Source organism: Boleophthalmus pectinirostris, unplaced genomic scaffold (genome assembly GCF_026225935.1).
Source record: "Boleophthalmus pectinirostris isolate CB_2022bp ecotype Guang Dong unplaced genomic scaffold, ASM2622593v1 HiC_scaffold_3, whole genome shotgun sequence".
NCBI lineage: Eukaryota > Metazoa > Chordata > Actinopteri > Gobiiformes > Gobiidae > Boleophthalmus > Boleophthalmus pectinirostris.
This window is the reverse complement of record NW_026571299.1, coordinates 18,045,465-18,066,941: the sequence shown is the minus strand read 5'-3', so window position 1 is coordinate 18,066,941 and position 21,477 is coordinate 18,045,465. Positions and strand designations below refer to the sequence as shown.

The window sequence follows — 21,477 nt, the reverse complement described above, 5'->3', positions numbered from 1 at the left end:
TTATTGATTGTGTCAGTCAGTGCAGTGCCAGTCTGGTGGTGCCAACCATAGACTATGGCACTGCCAACATAAGCAGCAGAGATGTGCCCAGCACGCGCAACAGGGGAAGTTCCTGGTCTCGTGAACGCGGTAAATGACGTCAGTCGCTGCCGCGCGGTGATGATGGCGGTGCGTGAACGCGCAGTAAAAGTAATGGCTGCTCTGGTTCGGAGGGTGCCTAGCCTCGATGATTTTGTGGGTGAAAGCTGGTCGAGCTGGGCGGAATGGGCCGGTATAACAGCTGCGGATGGTAAGAGAGCACAGCGGCGCACACGTGAGGAGCTTTCAGGAGGCTTAGCCAAAACAACAGGCGTTATTTTCAAAGGAACGAGGCGCTGGGCTAACCATGTTACCCAAACAAAGACCCTGCCGGGTCCTAGCGCTGGATGGGTAACATGTCACTTTCCTTTATTGTTACGTTGGCTATTTACAAAGAGATATAAAGAACGGGACACTGTTAGGCTGGTTTGTGTCGATTATAGGCCGTCCTGATTAAAGCAGACACTGCCACGCTCCAACACTGCTCCTGTGGGTGAAAACACTGTGGCATCAAAGCGGAAGGAGCCTGTGTGAATGGATGGCCCAGGAACTTGTCGTGTGTTTAGCTAGGGCGAGCTTGTCCTGATCTAGCACCGACTCATTTACCTGCACCAAGGGGCACAACAGTCTGGTCCTGAAAACACAAGCATGTACAACGGCGACATCTAAGCGGGTGGTTCCCTGTAAGTGCAGAAGCATCTTTAGATGTTAGCACATCAACTATGCTATGGTGGTTTCTAAAGGGTAGCTTGGTACCTGACCAGTGTCTAGATTAGTGTCTAGTTGTCTTGTCAGTTTTATGATTCAGAAACATGTAACTAGGTCATTCTGTGAGATCGTAATATGAAGGGCATATTTAGAGCTTCTCCATGAATCAAAAGGCTTTGTTTCTCCTAAATAGCAATAACAACTAATCAGGAATTTAACCACATCTGGTCCTGGGGCTGATTCTGGTAATGTTTGACCATGATTCATTGTGCCAATCTATAATGTACACTGTCACATTATGTGGGTTGTGTCTTGCCTAAGAACACAATTAAACATTGTTGCAATGCTGTTTTTTAGGGATTGGTGTAGATGACTTCAACAAGAATGACAAAAAGGCAGCTGAAGCCATGCCTCTAAGTAAAGAAGGTAAGATTTATACTGAACTCAGTTGTCCACGGTGTTTGTTTACTGTAATGTAACTTTAGTTATTTGGAACATCAATGCTTGTGAAGAGAGCATAACTTTCCTCCCCCTACCTGTCTCCTATATAAATGTATTCAAATAATTATAATAATCTATTTTGTGAGGCAGTGTAATATTATATTTGAAGTAATCTGTAATGTGTAATTCATTATCTTATTTTCTTGTGCACATTAAAACAATCACAGCTGACCTGACATGGTAGTAGATTTGGCAGATTATATTCTATTCAAAAGACTGTTTGCTTGCCTAAGATTTCATCCACAGCCTACAAGAATTAATTGACTGTTACCCCCAGTTTAACTTTTTTTTTTCCAGACATGTCCATCTTTGGTCTGTTTCCTGGTCATGATGACTTCTTCTTGGTGGTCTGTAACCATTGTGGACAAGTAGTGAAGCCCCAGGCCTTTGAGAAGCACTGTGAGAGGAGACACGGACCTCTGGCTAAGCTCTATGCTAAACTGCGTACGGTCAACCCTGCTTCTCAGCCTTCGCGACCTCTACACAACCACTCCCCCTCTCACGCCACCCCCACCCTCCCTGTGTCATCCTGGGAAAATAGAAACCAAACATCAGGACCAGCGCGCAATACTCCACCTTCACATAATACTCCTTCACCTGCCACTCCTCCACAATACAGACACTCCAAGAGCCCCAAGGATGCTACTCGGTAAGATGCCCTATCATTTTAGATTTTTATTATTCAAGCATCATATTTACTGCTGCTACCTTACAGATGAAACCACTTTTCCTGGTTAAAGAACACATATTTAATAAATGTATTAAAAATATTATTTTTGTTGGCAATTTTCGAGAAGTACCAAATGTTTACTTGTTTACCTATGTTTACTTGTTCTTTTTTCTTCTGGTTCAATGTCCCATTTTTTGCGTGGGCGACAAGGGGCCACTTGGGCTCTTGTTGCTCTTTACATTCACATCTTCTCCTCATGGCAGACATTCACCTCTGGAGAAGTCCTCGTACAACAGCCACTCTGAGCCTAAAATTTTCAAGGCTCCTCCCATTCTGGAGCCTCAGATGAGCTCTCCTCCTGCGTCGCTCAGAGATCCGCCCTGGCCACACGGAGGGGGCCCACCCATTCGGCCCACACCCAGTGACAGGCCCCCCACTCCTAAGAAGGACGCTCTGCTGTCCTCGTCGGTACCAGCCCACCGCATTCCAAGAGCCTATAATAAAGTGGCTTCTAGTGAGTATATCTGATTATTTATTCTAAAATAAATGCAGTCATGTTCTGATAAATATGAAGGGATATTAAACCCCCCATTATTTGCATGTATAACATTTTTGGTAACATTATTCATTATTGTAACTTGTTGCATTTTGTTTTGTAACATGTCGTTGTTGTTCTCAGAGCGAGAGTGTGACTTGGACAAACATTGTGGAGTCCTGGACCCTGACAGAAAGAAAGTTTGCACTCGCCTTCTTACATGCAATGTAGGTTCAATAGACTGTATTTTACCAATGCTCTTTACAAAGGCTGACCTGACTTCATTCATATAGATGTTTATCATTGTTATTGTGTTGATTTTTTTAAATCATTTTGATAAAGATCAATACAGTCTTACACCTCACTCCACACACCCGGGCCAGATTCAGTGTTTTTGCAGTGCTCCTTTGAGGCTGCTTGCACAAGACCACATGTTTGTGCAATAACTGTTCATTTATTAAAGGAAAAGGTTTGTGGCTTTGGCAAAAAAAAAAAAAAAAAAAAACTCCCAACAGATTTAATCCAGAGTGCTATGTCAGCACCACCGGACAGCACAGCGTGTGCTACTTTTAAATATAGAGAATACTTGCAGCCATTGAACCGGAGCTGCCCCGCATGCAGTTTGAGCCTGGGGTTAATGTACCTATGATGGAATCAAGACATTTTAGAATCAACTGTTCATACTGTTGCAGATTCACTCCATTCACCAGAGACGGAAGGTGCTTGGCCGCAGTAAAAACTTTGATCAGTTGGTGGCAGAGCTCAAAACCAAGGCTCGTGAAAAAGGGTTCCAAAATGTTGAAGGAGGCTTGTGTGTTAAACGCTCACCCAGTCCAGAGGCTCCTAAAGACCAAGCTGGTTCTCCACACTGCAGGAGACCCCTGACAAACCATCCTGCATTCAGGTGGGTGTATTATAGGAGGTTTTGAACCAGTGTAAATCACTCTGCAGTATTTAGTCTTGTTTTCTTTACTTCTCAGCGTGGTTATTATTGCTAAAATAAAAAAAAAAAAAAACACTACAGGACGCTCTTTTGCAAAGGTTAATTGTGTCTCCTTCTGTCCTCCCATCTCTCAGTCATCCACCTGTTTCCTCTGAGAAACCTACAGAAGTGGAGGAGACCCAAGAGGAGGCTATCCCCAGACCCCCCACACCTGAGGTTACCGGGGGAGTCTCTAGTGATGACAGTGAAGGAGAGTCACCAGAGGAGCCAGCAGAGTACCACTTTTCAGCTGCACATCCCAGACCACTAGCGGTGAGGATTACAAAAAGCAACATACTTCATACTAAAGGCAGGATCAGTTGGTCTATATTGGATTGAATATATTGAAGCTATTACCAAGCAGTACTAAAAAAAATAGATTTGACATGATTTGAAAACCAGTGCAGTCCACCTTAAATGTCAAGATGTAGACATGTTTAGAATCGTGGCACACATTGGATGGTACTGATATAAACCTTCTATCCCATTCATTATGATAGGTAGATAACAACATGGATAGATAACACAAAATGTGTGTGATTTGTAGTCTGTGCACATGGTTATGGGAGGTTACCAGCCTTCAAAATGCAGGTGTTCTGATTATGGACACGAACATCTTTATATTCAGAAGTTGAATTGACTTGGTGCTATATTCAGGCAAATTAAATATCATGCTATACATTCTTGGAAAAAGTAATAATTATGATTTTTGTTTTGCATTTATAATATTGATTTGGGTTTCAAAGCCAGATTCACTTGGAAGTGCTCATTTAATATCCTTTGTAATAGTTCAGTGTGTGTATATATAATAGTATAATAGTATATTGTATTAAAATGCGACTCCTCTACTCTACAGGTGTGTTCATTTGGGAGTCGTGCTGTTGGTCATGGCATCTTCACATTCGACCGCAGACTTCATCACCTGAGGTCGGCTCTCAGCAACATGATCGAGCAGCACATCAGCGCTCATCTGTGGAAGTAAGTTCAGTACTGCTCCACATGTCCTGCTTTAGACCAGTGCTTTTATTTTTAAGCTGCTTTTATGAAGCAAATCAACATTCCTCAGGTTTTCAAAACAGGTCCAATATTACTCTATTTTCTGTGTTTATAATGATGTTGTCCTCGTCACAAATATACCTGGAGTTGCTTTTTTTTTCATTCTCACATGACACACAATACACAGATCTTGTATATTTCGGCTAAGTTCTTCTCAGTCTGAAAACACTCTGAGGAAGGAAGTTCTCCAGTGTGTTTTTAAACAAGGTGGAACAGAGCATTTTGAGCTTTTGGAGATGAAGACAGACTAATAATAAGAGGTTACTTAAACGTGTGAATGAATCAAATACAACTCTAGGTATGTTTTTGAGGAGGCAAAGTTACACTGTCTTAAAGCTGACTTAAAACTCACGAGTCAATTTTGTGTAACATAGGACCTTTTAATGATTTACTACTACCAACAAATGCATGATATAATGGTTAAGTAGACTGATTTTAAAAAACATTTTTGTTCAATAGAAAAATACCTCAAGTCACAGACCTACAGTCTGCACCTTCCTCCACCAAGACTAGCTCATCATCTTCATTGCATTCTAAAGTGCGGACAGGGAGTCACATTGGCTCATCATTAAAGACCCCATCCTGCACCCCTTTGTCCAGCCATGGGACCAAACTGACCCCCTCCCATTCGAGCAGCTCAGGGTTTAACAGTGGTGGAGCTGATGTGAACTCTGCAGTGAAACATATTGGGACCAAGAACGCAATGAAGCGTCCTAACAAACAGATGCTGAAGCTTAGAGAAGAGGTCGCTAATGCAGCTGCCCTAAGAAAACGCAAAGCCCCCAGTCAGGACGGAGAGCACTCTGGCCCTAACAGGAACTGCACCCCTCTACAGGACAGATACCCCCCCTCCACCCACACTGCTCCTTTCTGCTCTCCAAGTTCTCTCCCCTCTGCTTTACCACATGGACAGACTAACGGCACACAGTCACCTAGCTCCAAACCTCGCCCCCACCTCCCACCAACAGATTCACAATGGACCAATAGACGAACTCACCCCTCGCCAATATCCTCCCCCCCAAGTTCCACTCTGAACAATAACTCTCAAAGACGTGGTGCCACAGGAGACTCAGGATCGCACAGTCAGGCCACTGCCAGGAGCCTGGACCACAGCTTGCTCAAAAAACGCAAAGGTGGCTCCACAGAAGAGCGATTACCCACATCCAAGTCCCCAGTCCCCCAGCACAGACTGCCAGCAGCCACTCCTGTCCCCTCCACTCCTCCTCGCTCCAGTTTCTACACTATGAAGGATGGAAAGACTGGAGCACTGTCAAGGGGCATGGACAAGAAACTGGCCACACAAAAGGTGAGGGGTCAACCCAAATATGTTAGGGCTCTATTCTCACTGTGTCTCGTAACTTCTGGTTTTCTGTGTCACTAACCTGCACTTGCAAAAACTCTGAGTCAAAGTAGCATTTCAAGAGGCAAAAAGTAATATCAATCCATACCAGCAGATGGTGCTAGTCACTAAACTAAAGGATGCAATATGTGACTTCTTAAGTTAAAGAAACTCCATTGTTTATAAAACACAGCATGTGAGGGCATGTAAGGATTTCAGGGCCACCTTGTAACATACAGGAAGTACCTACTGTTTAGCAAATGTTATAGCATGCTGGAGTGCTTTGGTGACGTTTGTTGTCTTTTTTGTCTTACAGCCAAAACTGCACCATTAATTGTGCCTGCCACACATGCCTCTACAAGAAGACTGAAGTGCTCTGCCAAGGGCTGTGGACAGTTTCTGTAAAGAATATGCTGGGTCTTTTGAGTGCGGAGTGAATGTGGGTTAGTGCAGTATGTTGATGTGAATGTCTGTGGTGAGTGTCTGTCAAAGGGGAATTGGAAGCTGGTATGGAGAGATAGAAATACCTCAATATAATTTATGCTGCTAAAATAAACGTATTGTTTATAACAACTGCTTATTCCCTTTTTTCATAAAATGTTGAAATATTTTTTTGTATTGCACAATTATTTAGAACATACACAAATGCTAGTACTATAACCATATACAGTACACAGCGTACACAGATATACCTGCTAGTTTTACATTGCGCATGGTTGTTCTGTCACGTGTCCAAACAGGAAATGAAACGAACCAACAATGTTGATAAATGAGAAAATAAATGCAAATCCAATTTCAAGCACACTACATAAACCATATACTGTGTTCTCTTCGGGAACACATGTTTTAAATGGGTAAGCACTAAGTGCCTTAATTACGATACAACCAAGAAGCGCTGCGTCTCGTCGTAGTTGTCTGGAGTTCTGTCGGGAGCTGTCAAAGACGGACTCACTGGTTTGTTCATGAACATGGAGGCGCGTCGCAGCGACTATGTTAGTCTTGTGAATTAGCCAGGGCGAGCAGGATGTCGGCGGACGTGGAGTACAGCCCGGTGGGAGAGGGGCTTGGGATGCAGGAGTCACGGCTGTACGTAACGATGCGTAAAGCGGCAGTGATCGCGGCACATGTCACCGGACTGGGTTTGACCGTAACCATCTCCGTGCTCTCCAGACCCGGAACAAGTACGTTTATTACAGCTCGATGCTCAGTGATAACAGTATAAAAATAATGTAATGGGCTTCTCTCTTTGTTTAAGGCTTGTTTTCATGGCATCCAGTCTGCATGTCAGTGGCTGTAAGTATTTTTGTTGAAGTTTGTAGGTGGAGGATGCTCATCTAGTATGCTCACATTATTTGGTTTCCACTGTGAATAATTGATATAGGTTTGGTGTAATGTTCACTCAGAAGTTTAAATGAAAGATCTTCACTTGTCCAGAAAGGAGGAACAGTCTTAGAATAATCAAAGGACTTTTTTGAACATTTGTGCTTAACATTAATGGTGCACTATGTAACTTTTAAGGTGGTGGGTCCGCTACTTGCTTGTATATATCAAGATGGTATTTCTTTGCCTAGAATGGTCCACTGTAGGGCATTGAATGTATCTCCCTTGCATTTGTTCAATTACATGTGCTTTATAGGTCAAATATGTTTTTAAAAAACATTAACTTTTACCACATGCAGGTGTGCTTCTCCATAGATCTGACCATTAACCTGTCCCTATTGTGATTACCAAGTTTATTTCCATACTCAAGGCAAAACAATAATATCTCCATGGACACAAGCGGGTGGCAGACCCTCCACCAGAAAAGTTACACAGTGCACCTTTAACATATATGTTATTTAACATATGTATTTTTAATTTTAACACCCTTAGTGGTGTTAAAATTAAAAATACATAAAAACAAACAATTAATAAAAAAGAAAATAAGTGTGACAGTTTAAAAGTTTATTAAAAGGAGGTTTGTCAAAGATGATCTGCCTGAGATTAGGATGGAGAGCCAAACTGTGCAAGTTGATTCTCAGTTTGGCCCTAAGCAAACAGTTGATTTTGTTGCACAACACTATTAAAAGTAAGACTTGTATGTTGTATTTGCAGTACTGGCTGTGTATGACAGAAGGCCTGCTCCTCTTTGCGGAAGGATCCCTTTGCTGCTGTAGATCTCGTAAACGTAAAGTTGGTTTGCACTGGTGTTTTCAGGCGGTGGGGCTGGTCTCTGCAGTCACTGGCCTGGGCTTCATGGTGGCCAGTAAAAACCGCTCCCAACTGCCTCATCTGGTCTCCTGGCACAGTGTGTTAGGAGTGTGCACGCTGGTGGTCACTGCTCTTCAGGCTGCTTGTGGGTTGTGTATGCTGTTCCCTCAGATCCAGCAGGTTTCATTATATTCTGCTAAACTCAAACTGTACCACACCACTTTTGGACTCGTGGTCTACTTTCTTGCCACAGTGACTATTGTATCAGCCCTGTTCTCCGACTGGTTTCAGGCCACAATGAGAGGAGCGGCCTGGTGGATTTTGCTTCTGGTGACCCTGCTTCCTGCTTTGGTTGTCATGAATCAAATTATTAATTCACATTTGCCCCACAAGAAGATAACCACCTGAGATTCTGCAATACTCACGTATGGAAAATAATTGTCCTGGTTTAGTTTTGGTTCATGGTACATTCAGATTTAATTATTTCAGCAAACTTTTGTCTAGAGATATATTTATCTGTGATTGGAGCAATATTTTTAATCAAAAGTGAAGCAAACCCAGTCTTGTTTGGTATTTTAAAAATGTTAGTGTGCGAACTGTAGATTTGTGGGTGTTTGGAGGGCTGTTACATTTTTGTTCAAAATAAGATGCCTGCATTAGCAACTTGTACTTTATTTAAAAAAATATATTTATTATGCTTAAATAAACATTGTGAAACATTTAAAACACTAATCAAAAATCATATCTTTGGCCAAATATATTACATTATTTATTCTATCTGATTGATACTATGCATTATAACAATAATGACAACTCCGGACTCCAACACAATTAGAGTCCAAATCCTATCAGGGCAAGGTATCTCAAAGCAGAATTCAGTTCAGTTATACTTTCAACAGCAATAACTTTTCAAAATATTGCCATTAGCAAGTTATTATTCCAGCTCGAGACAAAAGAGTGGTTGATGGTGACGTGATGGTTAGAATCCGATCAGGTTTGGGTGCCGCTGGCTGCTCCGCCCTCTTCACAGATGAAGGTGACAGAGTTGTTGAGCAGGTCAAACATACTCACCTCCACCACCGGAGAACCCTCTTGTCCTTCTGCCAGAGCCACAAATACCTGCTGGGTGCTCTCTACGTGGGTCTCACCTTGACTAAGCACCAGGTCTGCTGCAGTGCTCCCCTCAGCCTCCAGGAGACTCTTTGCTGCCTTCAATTGCTCGGCTTCTTCCCCAGGCACTGCTGTGGCTTCAGCAGTGACCTCCTGTATAAACACACATAGTGAATAGGCCTGTTACTATAATTACTATATCGACTCATAGACTGTATATATAAATGGACATAGTTAACCCGCTGTCCCCCATGTTCTAAATAGGGAATGAGCATGGGGGCACTTCCGGATGTTTCCATCCTGCTGCAGTGAGCCTCGTTATGTTTCTATTAACCCGCTCTACATGATCATGGCATTTTTATTTTGCTCTTGTGTATGTAAATAAATTCCTATTCCTAATATGGACCTGGCTACAAATTCGCTCCTATAACTGCTAACCTCATGAGCTTCATTTGACTGGAGCCAAACGCTATGGGTGATGTCACACTATTTTAGTCCACTTTTTATACAGTCTATGTATCGACTTATTGTTCAATATACGAAAGAAGGAAAAAAAAAATAGGTCAATATTTATTGAATGTACATTCTATTTGCACTGCTGGGACATTTTTGGTTATTTTTTGGCTATATTATATGATTTAAGCTGTAGATGGTTGAATAAATAACTTCCATGACTCATTAAAAATGCAAACTATGTACTAAAGTGTTTGATTCTGCCATTTATTTTTATTTTTTTTATTGTAGCTCAAGTTTTCATGTTTTATTAAGGCTGTGATGGTTTAGTTATTATAGTGTTACCTAATAATTACATAATTATTCATACAGTATTTTGTAATTAAAAGATTGCTGGAAAAGATTAAAAATTGCAGTAATGAAGAAAAATGTACAGTTGAGTTCTCATACTTCCTATATCGAAGATCTGTAGATTCATGAGACTTTCTTGCTGGACAAATCAGTAAAAATAGGCTTCATGACATTTAGATGTGGGAGATATATCAAAAAAGTTATAGTAGTGTAATTACTGAAATTAGAATATAAAGTACAGTCTTTAATAATTAAAACTACAAATAAATTGAAAAGAAACAGAAAAACAGAAAGGTCTAGTGAAATCCAACCAAGGCTAGAAGTGACGAACGCTAGTGAGCAGATCAAAGTGTCAGGTATGAAAAAAAAACAAAAACTCTTGGTCTGAAAAAATAATGTAATAAAATAAATTAACGAAAGACCAAAAGAACCTCATTGGAGTAAGGATATAATGTGATATTTGTGCCCTTTTGTGGTTAATTGTATGGTCCATTCGGGCTTTGTGCTAGACTTGACCCTTATAAAGACCATTCCATTGTTAAAGGTGTACTGTGTAACTTTTCTGGATGGGGTCCGTGGAGATGTTAATCCTTAGGTTTAAATTGTCCACGATATACTGTAGTATTAAACTAGTCTGACTTGCATTTATTCAACTACAGGTGTTATTTAGTTCTCAAAAATAAATTAAAAAGTATACATTTTTACTGTGATTGGGATTCGCCTCTCCACAAATCTAATTTGTTATTTGGCTTGAAAGTCTCCATGGAGATTTATACATTTATGGCTACACTGCGGAACATTCTAGGCACAATCTCCATGGAGACAAGCAAGTGATGGACCCTCAAACAGACAAGTTACACAGTGCACCTTCAAAATATTATTTCAATATCATTATCAAGATGATGCAAGAAAATATCAAGATATTCATTTTTGTCCCACCCCTTCTATTATTTTTCGTTCTTTGTGTGACTGTACCATTGTAGACGTCTCCTCCTCTTGCTCCTGCTGATCCTCGCGGTGCACTGTGAACATGTGTTCCTCCAGCTCCTGTACAGTGGCGTACAGCTCCAAACATGGCAGGCACATGGACCTGCTCTGCTCGGCGTGGTGAGTCTTGATGTGGTCCTGCATCCAGTCCTGACCCGCAAACACCGCCGGGCAGAAAGGACACCTAAGGGCAGAGCCCAAAGAGCCTGCAACAGCGCATAACAATGGAGGGTTACAAACTTTTCTCCTTTAAAGGGCCCATAATATGTTATTTTCTGTTTTCTATGTTATAATGAAACAGAACACAACTTCGGCTGAAACCACATGGCTGAAAGCTCACTCGAGTCAATTTTGCATAATATGGGACCTTCGATACAACATGAAAAACTTACTGCCACTGAATTCTGCTGGTTTATATATATTTTTCACCACATTTCATACACCCTGAACAGATTTCGTACCGTCATGCTCGATGGCTTGGTGTTGGGCCAGACTTTCGTTGTTAGGAAAGAACTTGAAGCAGATGTTACACTGCACCAGGGCTTTGAGCTGTCGGGTGTGGTTGCTGAACACCTCCGGGTGAATAGTGCGGTTGTGGTACCAAAGACCTGACAGTTGCTGGCATGGACACAGATGCAATATTTACTGAATCTGGCAAACAGTTCTCAAAATTTTATTTACAAATAAATAACTGTAAGCTTGTCTACCACGCTTTAAGTTCCTATTTGGGCATGTCACTGCCATAATTTTGATAAGTAAACAAAGGGACTGTCTAAACTGACAGATCAAAAACAACTTCAAAGAGTTATAATTAAGATGCACCTGGAAATCAGAATAAATAACGTAAATAGGGAGAAACCTGATTTCAAAATATACATATAAAAATTCAAACTGAAAATCCACAAATGTTAAACCTTATTATGATCTTCTGTAACAAACCTGCCATATTAAATTTGTGTCTAAAAGTCTATTAAACTGATAACAATAGTGCATGTGTGATTTATAATATCACCACATTTTTAAGATATAGAGATTACAAATATTTTTCCTTCAAATTATATTCATAAACCAGGTTCAATTCTACCATTGGAGTCCTCCCTTACAAGTCAATTTCATAAACAATTCTAGTATTACACATGAGCATGAACCCAACTTCTCCATGTGTTTCAAAGTGATGATAATTTAGCACCACTGTCATAGCAAGGCACAAATCAAAACAAAATCATCTGTCTTTTCAACAGTCAAAGTAAAAAAAAAAGGAGATCTATCTCCCTCTCCTCACTGTTGTATTGCGTTTGATCATATTGTTTGATCATGTGCTTATGTCGTGAAGGTGTTTGTTTGTTTGTTTGTTTTTTTGTCCTGGTCCCACATTATGTTCCCCACAGGGGCATGGTCTGGGGTTTGTTTTTTTTTCTCCTCCTCTGCTCATGTTATGCTGCATTGTTTTTCTTAAAGGTGCACCTGAGATAGGCTGCGATACCTGAGTTTCCCCTTCGGGGGATCAATAAAGTTTATCTATCTATCTAGATGAAATAGCTAGTACCTGGTAAGACTTGTTGCACAGATCACAGCTGAAAAGTTTACTCCCAGCATGGGTATTTTTGTGCTTGTTCAGTTGAGATACGGTGGGAAAGACCTTCTCACATTCAGGACACTGGTGGAAATCGCTGGGGTGGACTTCTTGGATGTGCTGTTGACGCTCAGTCAGAGACCTAAAGCTCAGGCAGCACTTCTGACAGTCATGTTGTATCCCTGAATCTGAAACAACATGACCATTTTAGTCACCTGACTGTCCAGAACCACACACTTTGGCAAAATTTTACAAAGATGAGTGGATCTGGAGCCATATCCTGTGTCCCCGATTTCAGAGGGTATGATTAACAGGCGGGTTAACAAATTAGAGAGAGATGCATGGTCCGGCCGTGTCCAAAACAAACATGGAGGTTTATACATGAAAAAAAGGGGTAAAAACAATACAAAGGATTGAGAAACAGAATCAACAATCAGAGCACCAAATTATTACTATCTCAGATAAAAGAAGTTATATTTTTTCATATTCTAAATGACATGAGAATTTTGGAGAGGAGTTGTCTTCCACATTTGAGAGACATGATATAAATTAGTGGCTATGGTTGGATCGTCTCAAGTTTGGACAGATTTTTCATTTTTCATTATTTGTCCAGTTCTAGTAACTTCCGGATTCAATCTGAATGTAGAAGCTGGTCAGGAAACCATTTTAGACTGAGTCCATAATTGTGAGTTGATTAGGGCTGGGAATCACATGATCCCTCAAGATTCAAAACGATACACGATACATGGCTCACTATACAATATTATCACAATGGCAATACATGCAATAATCAATATACTGCACATGATACTGTGTGATATATTGTGTTTTTTTAAGAACCAAACACATTTTGAAAACAAGATTTTTTTGATAAACCATTATATGTGAAAAGTAAATATGTAATACATCTATTTTAATAATCAAAATAGAGAATATGTCAAGTGTATAATGTATAAACAAGCAAAGAGATACCAAAAAATACTCTTGATGATATATTGATACAGCAGCCCACAAGGACGATACAATATCATCAAATATAGTATCATGATATACTGATTTTTCAATATTTCTGCCCACTGCTCTAGTTAATGGTGCTAGGATCTTACTGTGTGCAGACTGCAGGTGGTCTGTGAGTCCCTTGGCCTGGCAGTAGCCCTTCCCACACTCTCGACACACATAAGGCCGGTCTCCTGTGTGAGTCCGCACATGCCGTGTTAGCTCGATGGACTGGGCAAACGCAGCTTTGCAGTACTGGCAAGCATACATCTTCCCTAAAATAATACAGAAAATAACATGTCAGCTCTTTTAAAGGAGACTCTTACTGCTTATATTTTCTTGTAATTACAGGTCTGAGCTCAAATAAGATTCTATGAGTTTCATAGACTATATATGGGTACTTTAGGGGTGTAACTTAAAAAAAAAAAAAAAAAAAATCTTCCTTCAGTCCCCAGTCTGGCACGCTTCCGGCTCCATTGAGTCTTTGAATTGACTTTGCACTTAGAAGCTGTTGCCCCTCTCTCTTTAACTACTGCAGTGAGCCTTGTCATTTTGGTCTTAAAAGGTTTGTATTAACCCAGTCTACATGATCCTAGGGTTATTATTTTGCTATTTTGTTCGTAAAATAAATTCCTATATGGAACTCGACTCCAAATTCACTCCTATAACTGTTAGCCTTGTGAGCTTCACTTGACAGGAGCCGAACTCTATCAAGAGGGTCTGGCTGAGACCGTTATAGATCCATGCTGCAGAGATACGAGCAAGTGGAGCTCCACTCTAGAACGGAAACACGTGACCTCCACTTTTCTAAATAAGGAAGTACAATCAATTTCAATTCCTTTCAGAGATTATAAATCAGTCATTCAATGTGTTCCAAACGGTGTGTTGCAGTTGATGAAGGGTTACCACCAAAATGTATCTGTAAATGGAATTAGATTTCTTAACAAAAAATGCACTAACAAGCACATTCAGATTGGTCTACTTGGCATAAATTAAATTCTACCCAGAGGAAAATTTTACTGGAAAACAGAATTTCATGACATTCGGTGGCATAAAACTTGGACAATCTCATTCCAATACCCAATCATCAATAAAAATAAGAGAACTTCCCTTTAAGATCCTACATACATTTTACCCTATGAACACATTTTTAACTAGATTTCCACAAATTGACCCAAATTGCAACTTCTGTCTGGCACACCCCGAAAACATCACTCATGCCCAGTTAGCTCCACCAACTGGAAACAATTAGAAGTTTATCTTTCCCAGAATTTACAAGTTCCAATAACCCTCAAAGAAGAGGGTCACTATACACATGAATAGTCCCACTCAGATTAATAAATACCCCTTTTACAAGTGGGATGAATAGAACACAAACTGATATCAGTTATGTACTCTTATTTATTTACTCTTACTCTTATCACTTATTACTCTTATTTACACTATGAAAAATTTACTCATTAATGCCTTATAAACTAATTAACAACTGATGAACCGATCATCTTAACAATTAACAAATTAACTACTTGACAATTAACCAATTAACAATTATGAAACAAATCAACCCTTACTCCTCCAAAAAAAAAAAAAAAAAAAAAACAGTTAAAGCTGCAGGGTAATCATGGCAGGAGTAAAATCCCCACAGCACTACATGTTGGCCATTGCCACGGCAGCCAGCTGCACAGTGCGTAACTATGGTCCTGTGACGAGGCGTTGAAGTTAGCAGCCGATGCTAGTGGTGTGATGCCATGCGAAGCTGTTGTCAGAGGTGGTGGTGGGCAGTCAGCAGCTGGTGATGGTGTGAGGACACAAGTAGCTGTTGTCAGAGGTGGTGGTGGGCAGTCAGCAGCTGGTGGTATTGGTGGTGGTGGTTTAAGGCCATGAGCTGTTGATTGAAGGCGACATAAGAACAAATGTCTATCCATGTCTACTTTACGAATAACTGTTCGTGAACAGTATGGACAGTGATAATGCCCAGAGAGCCGACATGACATTCTGCATCTCCGAAGGTTTGTGCTGAGACGTGAAACATCCTCCATGTTGCAGTACTGCGCTGAGAATGAAAACATTCGAAAGTTTACCTAAAGATGTTAGGAATCAAAGCAAAAGAAAAATCTGGCTTTTGGTCTTAAACCAAATACAAGCCCAAAGCACACATGGGAGGTGTAATGTGAAACGTTAATAGCATGCTCAGTCCAAGGTCAGGGTTTATCCAATGTAAATATGTAGATATAGCCTCAACACGTGTCTCCTTAACGAGATCTATTATATTTACTTCCTTATTTTTAAAAGTGGAGGTGACATTTATAAAATATCGACGATCATTCTTACATTGGTTAACACAACCAATAGTACATAACCTGTTTATAAGTTCTCAGCACCTTGCATTTCAAGTCCTGACAAGTTGAAGCTCAGTGCCGTTTGACTACTCTTGATAAGTAATCGGGATGACCAAATATTACTTGTCAAACTGTTAACATTTAATGGATCTACAAATTATTTCATTACACAGAATTCATTAGATTATTTCATGTGGCTATAGTAAGTGAACATCACTGAGCGTGAAGGTGTCCTTGCCATACACACAGCTAATTGCTGCTTGATTTGAAGGCAACGGTAATTTGCAATGAAATCACCTGATATGGTATTTTGCACAGTCTAAAAAGTATTCTATTCTACCCGATAACAATAAGAAACAAACCAACTGTTTTACCTCAGTTCAACCAATTTTTTCTTCTCTTTGATTCCCACTCGATCAGTCTTGGCATGGAGGTCATAGACATCTATATACGTCTATGGTGGAGGTGAGGTGTATCCGTTCAAGACATATGTACTTCCTCATTTATAAAAGGTGGAGGTCACATTTTTCCATTCTAGAGTGGAGCTCCACTCGCCCCGTACATCTGCAGCCAGACCCCTCTCAAAGCTATGGGTGATGTCACACTCCCTTTAGTCCCCCTTTATATGATAAGTGTGTGTTACTGTTTACCCTGTGCGTGTTTCTTCTTGATGTGGTAGGCCAGGCCCGCTGCTACAGCAAAGCTTATGTCACACTCTTTACAGCTGTAGGGCTTTTCTCCAGTGTGCAGACGCATGTGGTTCTTCAAGGATGACTTGGCAGCAAACTTTGTACCACATTCTTTACAGGAAAATGGCTTCTCTTCAAAATGCTCACTCCGCATGTGGTATATCATTCCTGCGATAAAATCAGAATACAAACTTTAACTTGTAATTAGCAATGTTTCTTTCTATTGTCTGTACTTTAACTTGAGATAGTGAGAGGACAAAAGAGCGACCAACAACAATCAAGACTAAATATACAGTCAACTTTGCTATTAATGTCTCTAATATGTTAAACAAATATTACTGGAAAAAATATAGTAGTGATATTTTGTGTCCTGTATGGTTTTTAATAAAAAACACTATCAAATAATAACACTATCAATATCACATCAATATCCAGACATGTGTAAAGAGGGGGTTTTTGGAGCTTTCTAACAATTTCCCACATTCCCTCATTAAAAACAGGAATGAGGATGTTTTAAATGTCATCCATGCAGTTTTGAATGGTCTTGCAAACTCTCACAGGCAGTATTTGAACCCTCCTAATGGTGAGCTGTATGATCCAGCTCAAAACCCTTGTAGCCCATAAGCCTTCATATCCTATGCACCTACAGTAATTTTTCATAAATATACAAGAGCAGGATACAAAACAATATACTATAACATCACAAACCTGATGCAATGTGGGGAGTGGGGGCTCAGGGTGTCAGCGGTAACATGGTGATCTAAATGTTATGTTACCCCATAGAAGTGTAATACCCCCTCTTTAATGTATTTAATTTACGGATTGGCAGCTAGTTGCCAAACTGATATGTGTTTTGAAGTACAGCAGAGGTACTTTTGACGTGGTGTTATGGTTTACTGTTTGTTAAGAAGTACCTGAGGGATGGGCAAACTTGCGCCCGCAAAGCTCACATTCCACTTTCTTTTTCATGGGGAACTTATGGACTCGAATCTGGTGGCACATCAGAGCATGGTTGGTGGGCAGCTTCTCGGGGCACTGTGGGCACTGGTGTTGGGGTCCTTTGGCCTTGGAACAGCGCTTCATGTGAGCCTTCAGCCTGCACTTATAGTCAAACGTTTTTTTACAAGTGCGGCAGGTGAATTTTTTGGAGTTTGGGGAGGAGGTGGGTGAAGGTTCCTCTTTTGTTTCATAGTCATCACTGTCTTCGGTGATGCTGTCCTCCTCCTTTGTGTCCTCCTCCTTTGTGTCCTCCTCCTTTGTGTCCTCCTCCTTTGTGTCCTCCTCCTTTGTGTCCTCCTCCTTTGTGTCCTCCTCCTTTGTGTCCTCCTCCTTTGTGTCCTCCTCCTTTTGTGTCCTCCTCTTTTGTGTCTTCAGCGTCACTCCTGCTTTGGGTGGAATCTGCTCTTTGGAAAAAATTAAAACAAATGAGAAATATCAATAGTTTCAAGTCATGGTGTGAATTCGACCTATTTAAGGTTAAGAGTCTCACTGTAGATTACAAACATATGATTAAGACAAGAAATACTAAAAACTAAAACTAAAATCTCTCTTTTTTTCTCTTTCAGCTTTCAGAACAGCTGGATATTCAGGTCAGCTGGATCTCTATCCCACTTCAATATTTTGATCCAGTTCTCTACTACACTGACAATTGCCATAATCGATGGTTGATATGGCAACAGATAATTATGATTTTTAAATTACAAGATCTAACTCGATTCATATGCACATTTTTTCCGATTTTCTTTAAGATGTAAGTGAATTCATCGTTTTCTTAAAGTTTTCATTTCAGTGTGATTGGTTAAATTTAGCCATCACTCACTTAGAGCCATACCAATAACCATAACCAATAGGAAAAGTGGGTGGGAAAAATCTGTGTGCTGTATTAAACAGAGAAATAGTGAATCACATGACCTTATTGTCACATGGATATTATCAGCCACATCATTGCAATAAAACATTTTGTATACGAAAGACAGAAGAATAGAAAAATAGAAAAATCACATTCGCATTTTCTTGCCTTTGAGCTGATTTGGTGAAACGGTGTCCTTCTCCAGTTCCTCGAGGAGCCTCTGCAGTTGAGAGGATGGTGAGGACATGTTTTGATTGACAGCCTTGAGCAGACTCATGAATGATGCCTCACTCAGTACACCTTTCTCCACATGTGACAACAGCACCTCCACAACTTTGTCAGGATCTGCCTTTTCACAGCACGTAATCACAACCTAACAGGGAATATCAGAATACAGAGTCACTGGGTCAAGAACAACAAGAATAAATGAACTGAATATCTTTAGATCCAGTGTGCAAGTTAAATAGGGTAGAGGTGACATCTGTGCAGATCGTTTTGGGAGGGTACACAGTGGGTGAGTGATAGTTAGTGGGTGATAGTTTAGGTTTAAAATCCACTGTTGTCCACTGTTGTCATTTATTTATAACGTAACTGATGCCCAATATGTTGAAAAATCAAATAGCAAAAAGAACAAGAATGAAAAAAGAATGAACAAATAAAAATATCATCAACTTGATTTTTCTTTTTTTTTTTTAGATGTGCATTTTAATTGTTTTGTTTGTTTGGAAGGCAATTTCCATTATACATTTGAAATGTCATCTCACATACATGAACAAAATTTTTTTTGTCTCCAATAAACCCTCCATTAGTTTAAAATTAGCTGTTGTAGAAGCTTAAGAGTTAGAGGTAGTTGGTTCCATAAAGTCACAGCTTTGAACATGAGATATGTGCAGTTTCTATTGTGGATACGGCTCAAGCCAAATAATGATGAGCATATTGTCTGTATTGTATTGAATTGTATTTGTACTGTAAGTCTCTTGCCACTGCAAATCAATTTCACTAACATTTGTGACAGTAATAAAATTCAAAGTGTAATTGCGAACATTCAAATTACCATTTTGATTCAATATATCTTCCTGCTCTAAAGTCTAACATGGCTTTACCTGTTTGTTCTGTTTGTCCAGGCTCTCTGCTGCCTGACTGAGCAGCTCTCGGAGGCTGGGCAGCTCGTTTAGTAGTTTGCTGATTACAGGAAAGTGCTCCAGAACTTTGAGGACTGCATCATGATGTTGTTCTGATGCTGCCTCATCCTCTGTGTCTTTTTTCAATGTTTCTCCAAGTCCTGCTCCTAAAATAATATTCATTATCAAAGACAAATAGTAACATTTATGAATTCATACATTTTTAATTAAATAATATGTTTTTTATACACATAAAAAAATATTCAACATAATAGCAGGGAACAGTAGGTAAATGAGGTCTGACCATTGCCGACACAAGCATTTCATTTATAAAGTTTGGTGGGAGCAAACATTCACGCCACACTTACATAAACAAACTTCAATAGTAATAAAAAACTGACCTGAGACCACACTCTGGCCCAAGTCCTTTTGGTCTTCATTCTTTTCTATGGGTGACAACTTCTCATTGGGCAACTTATTATTTTGGGATGGAACATTTTTTGGTGCAGTAGAACTATCAATACTGTCCATTTTCATCATCTCTTGTGATGAACTTTGATCAGTATCTTCTGAGACTGAGGGTTGTGGGTTCACAATGGTACTCAATATTTTTTTAAAGCCAATAGCCACATCAAACATCTGTAGGTTGTCTGCAGCTGCAATAATGCGGCTTACATTGTGTTTGCCCAGGGGCAGCTTGCCTGTGTAGACCATGTCCAGCAGACAGCTGAACTCCTGAGAGGAGACAACAGCAGTGTCAATAGAGATGGTGTCCGAGCTGACCAGTAGAGACCTGTCAATGGTCGGTAGACAATAAGTTTGTCATAGTTATTTTTGTTTGTGATGAGAAGTGTTGTAGAAGCCTACCTGAAAAGCATGCTGGAAGCAGCCAGTACCAGCTTGTGGGCACGATGTGAATTGTCCCCAACAAGCACAGTGCAGTCACAGAAATGCTCTCCATTCCTCAGGGCCCATAGCTGCTGCATCAGCTGACTGCTGTAGTTGGGCAACTCCAGCATCCTACAACCACACAGTAAAATAAATAAGTTAAAACTAATGATAAATGAGTGCTTTAGTAAATATGATTAATACTGTGGTTGTCAACATGTACTGGATATTTTGTGCAGTACAACTGACCCTGATAAATAAGCTCCAACTCTAACACCTGCTGTCTGAATAAGAAATGTCTTATTGGGTCATGAAGATGCTACAACGTTTAAGCTAGCTAGCCTATAAAGTCGTTAATGTTCTCCTTACAATCGGGACTTGTCAAATTAGTTTATACAAATCTATTTAATGATGTACATGGTTCTATTTCAAACTCTGATGCATTACCTTGAATGATTCAAAAGAATCGCCTCTTTATTTAAACTTCGGAGACAATTTTGATGCGCGCAATAAAGCTTGGGCTGTTTTGAAAATGGCGTCAGCGGAAGAGATTCTATCGCGGAGGAGATTTCAAACCATTCGCACGGCAACTCCATGGGGGCAGCTCCGTGGGGCAGGTCTTTTTTTCTCTGGATCAGGAAATCAGCAACAGACGTGTTTTAAGCTTTCTGTTATAAACTTCTTCTAGATGAGCACACGAGTCAAAAAACATAAATCAGAAATAAGGATTGATCAAACGTTAAGTGATCGTTTCGCATCTCTCCCTCTGATAGAATTTCTGTTGGGAAAAAAAAAAATCCTCTTAGCTCAGGTCTGAATGAATAAATTGTTATTTTAGACCCATGTTTTTTTTGTTTGGTTGTTTTTGTTTTTTCTAATGAATGCATTGTGCCCCTCAGGTTCTCAAATTCAATCCTGCAGTCAGTTTGTAATAATTTCTTACCCAGTCCCAGTCCCAAAAAATAAATGGTAAGTAACAACTAGGCCTAGTTTTAAGTCTTTGTAAAAATATTTTTATTGTCTGTAAAACATAACAGTGTGCCTACAAGCTGACAAGCTGTT

The 21,477-nt window shown here is 40.1% G+C and overlaps 3 protein-coding genes across 4 annotated transcripts; 2 read left to right on the top strand and 1 right to left on the bottom strand.

Annotated features, from left to right (window-relative positions):
* The first annotated feature begins 137 nt into the window (after window positions 1-137).
* atxn7l2a (ataxin 7-like 2a) lies at window positions 138-6,442 on the top strand. Of its 2 annotated transcripts, none has more exons than XM_020930992.2 (10): window positions 138-289; window positions 1,144-1,212; window positions 1,585-1,936; window positions 2,221-2,471; window positions 2,637-2,719; window positions 3,185-3,396; window positions 3,570-3,747; window positions 4,331-4,452; window positions 4,990-5,836; window positions 6,186-6,442. In XM_020930992.2, the coding sequence occupies exons 1-10, from the start codon at window positions 160-162 to the stop codon at window positions 6,201-6,203; spliced, it is 2,262 nt and encodes a 753-aa protein (XP_020786651.1). In that variant the 5' UTR covers window positions 138-159; the 3' UTR covers window positions 6,204-6,442. The 2 variants fall into 2 exon arrangements, with proteins under 2 accessions (XP_020786651.1, XP_055016423.1); XM_055160448.1 differs by lacking the exon at window positions 138-289 and adding an exon at window positions 317-761.
* A 163-nt stretch (window positions 6,443-6,605) lies between these two features.
* Window positions 6,606-9,860, top strand: LOC110165769 (probable transmembrane reductase CYB561D1). The gene is made up of 3 exons (XM_020930958.2): window positions 6,606-7,050; window positions 7,125-7,162; window positions 7,964-9,860. Exons 1-3 carry the CDS (start codon window positions 6,894-6,896, stop codon window positions 8,465-8,467), a joined length of 699 nt encoding a protein of 232 aa, XP_020786617.1. The 5' UTR covers window positions 6,606-6,893; the 3' UTR covers window positions 8,468-9,860.
* zbtb40 (zinc finger and BTB domain containing 40) lies at window positions 8,730-20,947 on the bottom strand. The gene is made up of 12 exons (XM_055160449.1): window positions 20,863-20,947; window positions 20,395-20,547; window positions 19,929-20,320; window positions 19,510-19,694; window positions 18,597-18,779; window positions 17,472-17,895; window positions 16,519-16,725; window positions 13,640-13,804; window positions 12,507-12,721; window positions 11,422-11,578; window positions 10,949-11,166; window positions 8,730-9,322 (listed from the first exon to the last, which is right to left on the bottom strand). The coding sequence occupies exons 2-12, from the start codon at window positions 20,544-20,546 to the stop codon at window positions 9,050-9,052; spliced, it is 2,571 nt and encodes an 856-aa protein (XP_055016424.1). The 5' UTR covers window position 20,547; window positions 20,863-20,947; the 3' UTR covers window positions 8,730-9,049.
* Window positions 20,948-21,477: the final 530 nt, after the last annotated feature.